Consider the following 1,671-nt stretch of genomic DNA (forward strand, 5'->3'; position numbering starts at 1 on the left):
ATTGCCTCTTTTAATAAGCTAAAGTAGGCCTATAGTTTGAAACAAATATACATGTTGTACAGTGTACATGCGTTCAGACAAACAGTCGGATAGACAGACAGACAGACAGACAGAAAGAAAGAAAGAAAGAAAGTTCCTACCATTGCATCCAACTTCGTTGGCTACTTTCTTCCATTCGGCCGATATCATGGCCCTGTTGCAGTAGTTTTGATCTGCTTTGTCATAAAGACATCTTTTTTCAACTGCGTGTATTAATGTCTCTGACTCCAAAGTAGTAGTAGTCAAAATAAAACAATTCACTATGACTACACCCTACAGGCACTACACAATCACGCCACAACAGTTCAGCCGCGCAGCAGACGCTCGGAATTTTATTTCAGCAGCAAGTGCATACGCTGAACTTTTTCTGCTCTGTCCAGCGCTGCGTCTGCTTCGCGCCCACTGTAGCGCCGTGCATTCAATTCTTCGTTAATAAAATTTGGCGATGCAACTTTTTGGGAGAAAGACGTCGCAACCGAAGGAGAAGCGTCGGAGAAGCGTGCAGTGTTTGGGGCCGACTGATTACCCCTTTGTACTTCTCTGCCGACATCCACCCCTTGGCGCTCATGTGACTTTATTCAGTTGCGAGCGCTGTAAAATCTCATTAAAACTAACTAACTAGAACAAATAGAATAGGCTACATGTTTTATTCCTGAAATCTGTTGGTCTGCCATACTTCATGTAGAGGGAGTGTTTTAAGAGCTTTGAGGAGGTTCCAGAAATGTGGTTTCTTAGGAAACTGCTGAAAATATCGTGGAAAGAAAAGAAATCGCAAGAAGTAGTACTTGACGGTGGGATGCTCACCGTTAAAAACATTCAGGAATAGATAAATGTAGTTTTCTGTCACACCTTAATAGACAAAAAGGTCTTGAACATTTAGCTCCTCCCACAGGAGTGGGGAGGAAGGGGGGGGGGGTGTTTATACAGGAGTAAAGTGTTCTTTCTGTTTCGCAGATTTTCCCCCATTGCCAGAGGTTCTGGTACTCGACCAGTGAGATGTTCCAGGAAGTATTTGGACAAGCGATCTAGCTTGGTTCCTCTTGTTATTTAGGCTAATGGAAACATTTGTGGATGACGTTTTACATGTTTGTTTCCTTGCACCAGGTATATGCAGTATGATTCCTGGTGGTATCCCAAGGGACTCCGCTCTGGCACAGAAACATGGTGGCCCATGAAGAAGATCTTCCCTGGTGGTTTCAAGTGAGTGAGTGTGTGAGAGAGAGAGAGAGAGAGAGAGAGAGAGAGAGAGAGAGAGAGAGAGAGAGAGAGAGAGTGTGTGTGTGTATGTGTGTGTGTGTGTGTGTGTGTGAATGTGTGTGTTTGTGTGTGTATGTGTGTGTACATCCATGTGTGTGGGTTGTTTTGTGTGAAATTGTGTGAGTGTGTATAATATGTATGAGTGCGAGTGTGTGCGCCCGTGTGTGTATGATAAGAGAGTATGATTGTATGTGAAGAAATGTGTGAGCATGTGTGTGATGTCTGTGTAATATGTATAATATGTGTATGTGTTATGACAAAACTATAATATGTGAGGCAGCGTGGTGAAAATCAGGCTCTCGTCAAAAAAAATTAAAGTGAAGAAACGTGCATTTTTCCGCAGGTTTGTGAATTTTTACCAATTTTTAAATTTTT

The 1,671-nt window shown here is 42.5% G+C and overlaps 1 protein-coding gene across 1 annotated transcript in view; it reads left to right on the forward strand.

Annotated features, from left to right (window-relative positions):
• Positions 1-1,138: 1,138 nt before the first annotated feature.
• LOC106013638 overlaps positions 1,139-1,671 on the forward strand; it is a gene marked incomplete in the record, with an annotated part of 21,499 nt that continues 20,966 nt past the window's right edge. The window contains 1 exon segment of the mRNA XM_013089895.1: positions 1,139-1,239. Coding sequence (XP_012945349.1) covers positions 1,148-1,239 — 92 coding nt within the window.

Source organism: Aplysia californica, unplaced genomic scaffold (assembly GCF_000002075.1).
Source record: "Aplysia californica isolate F4 #8 unplaced genomic scaffold, AplCal3.0 scaffold01075, whole genome shotgun sequence".
NCBI lineage: Eukaryota > Metazoa > Mollusca > Gastropoda > Aplysiida > Aplysiidae > Aplysia > Aplysia californica.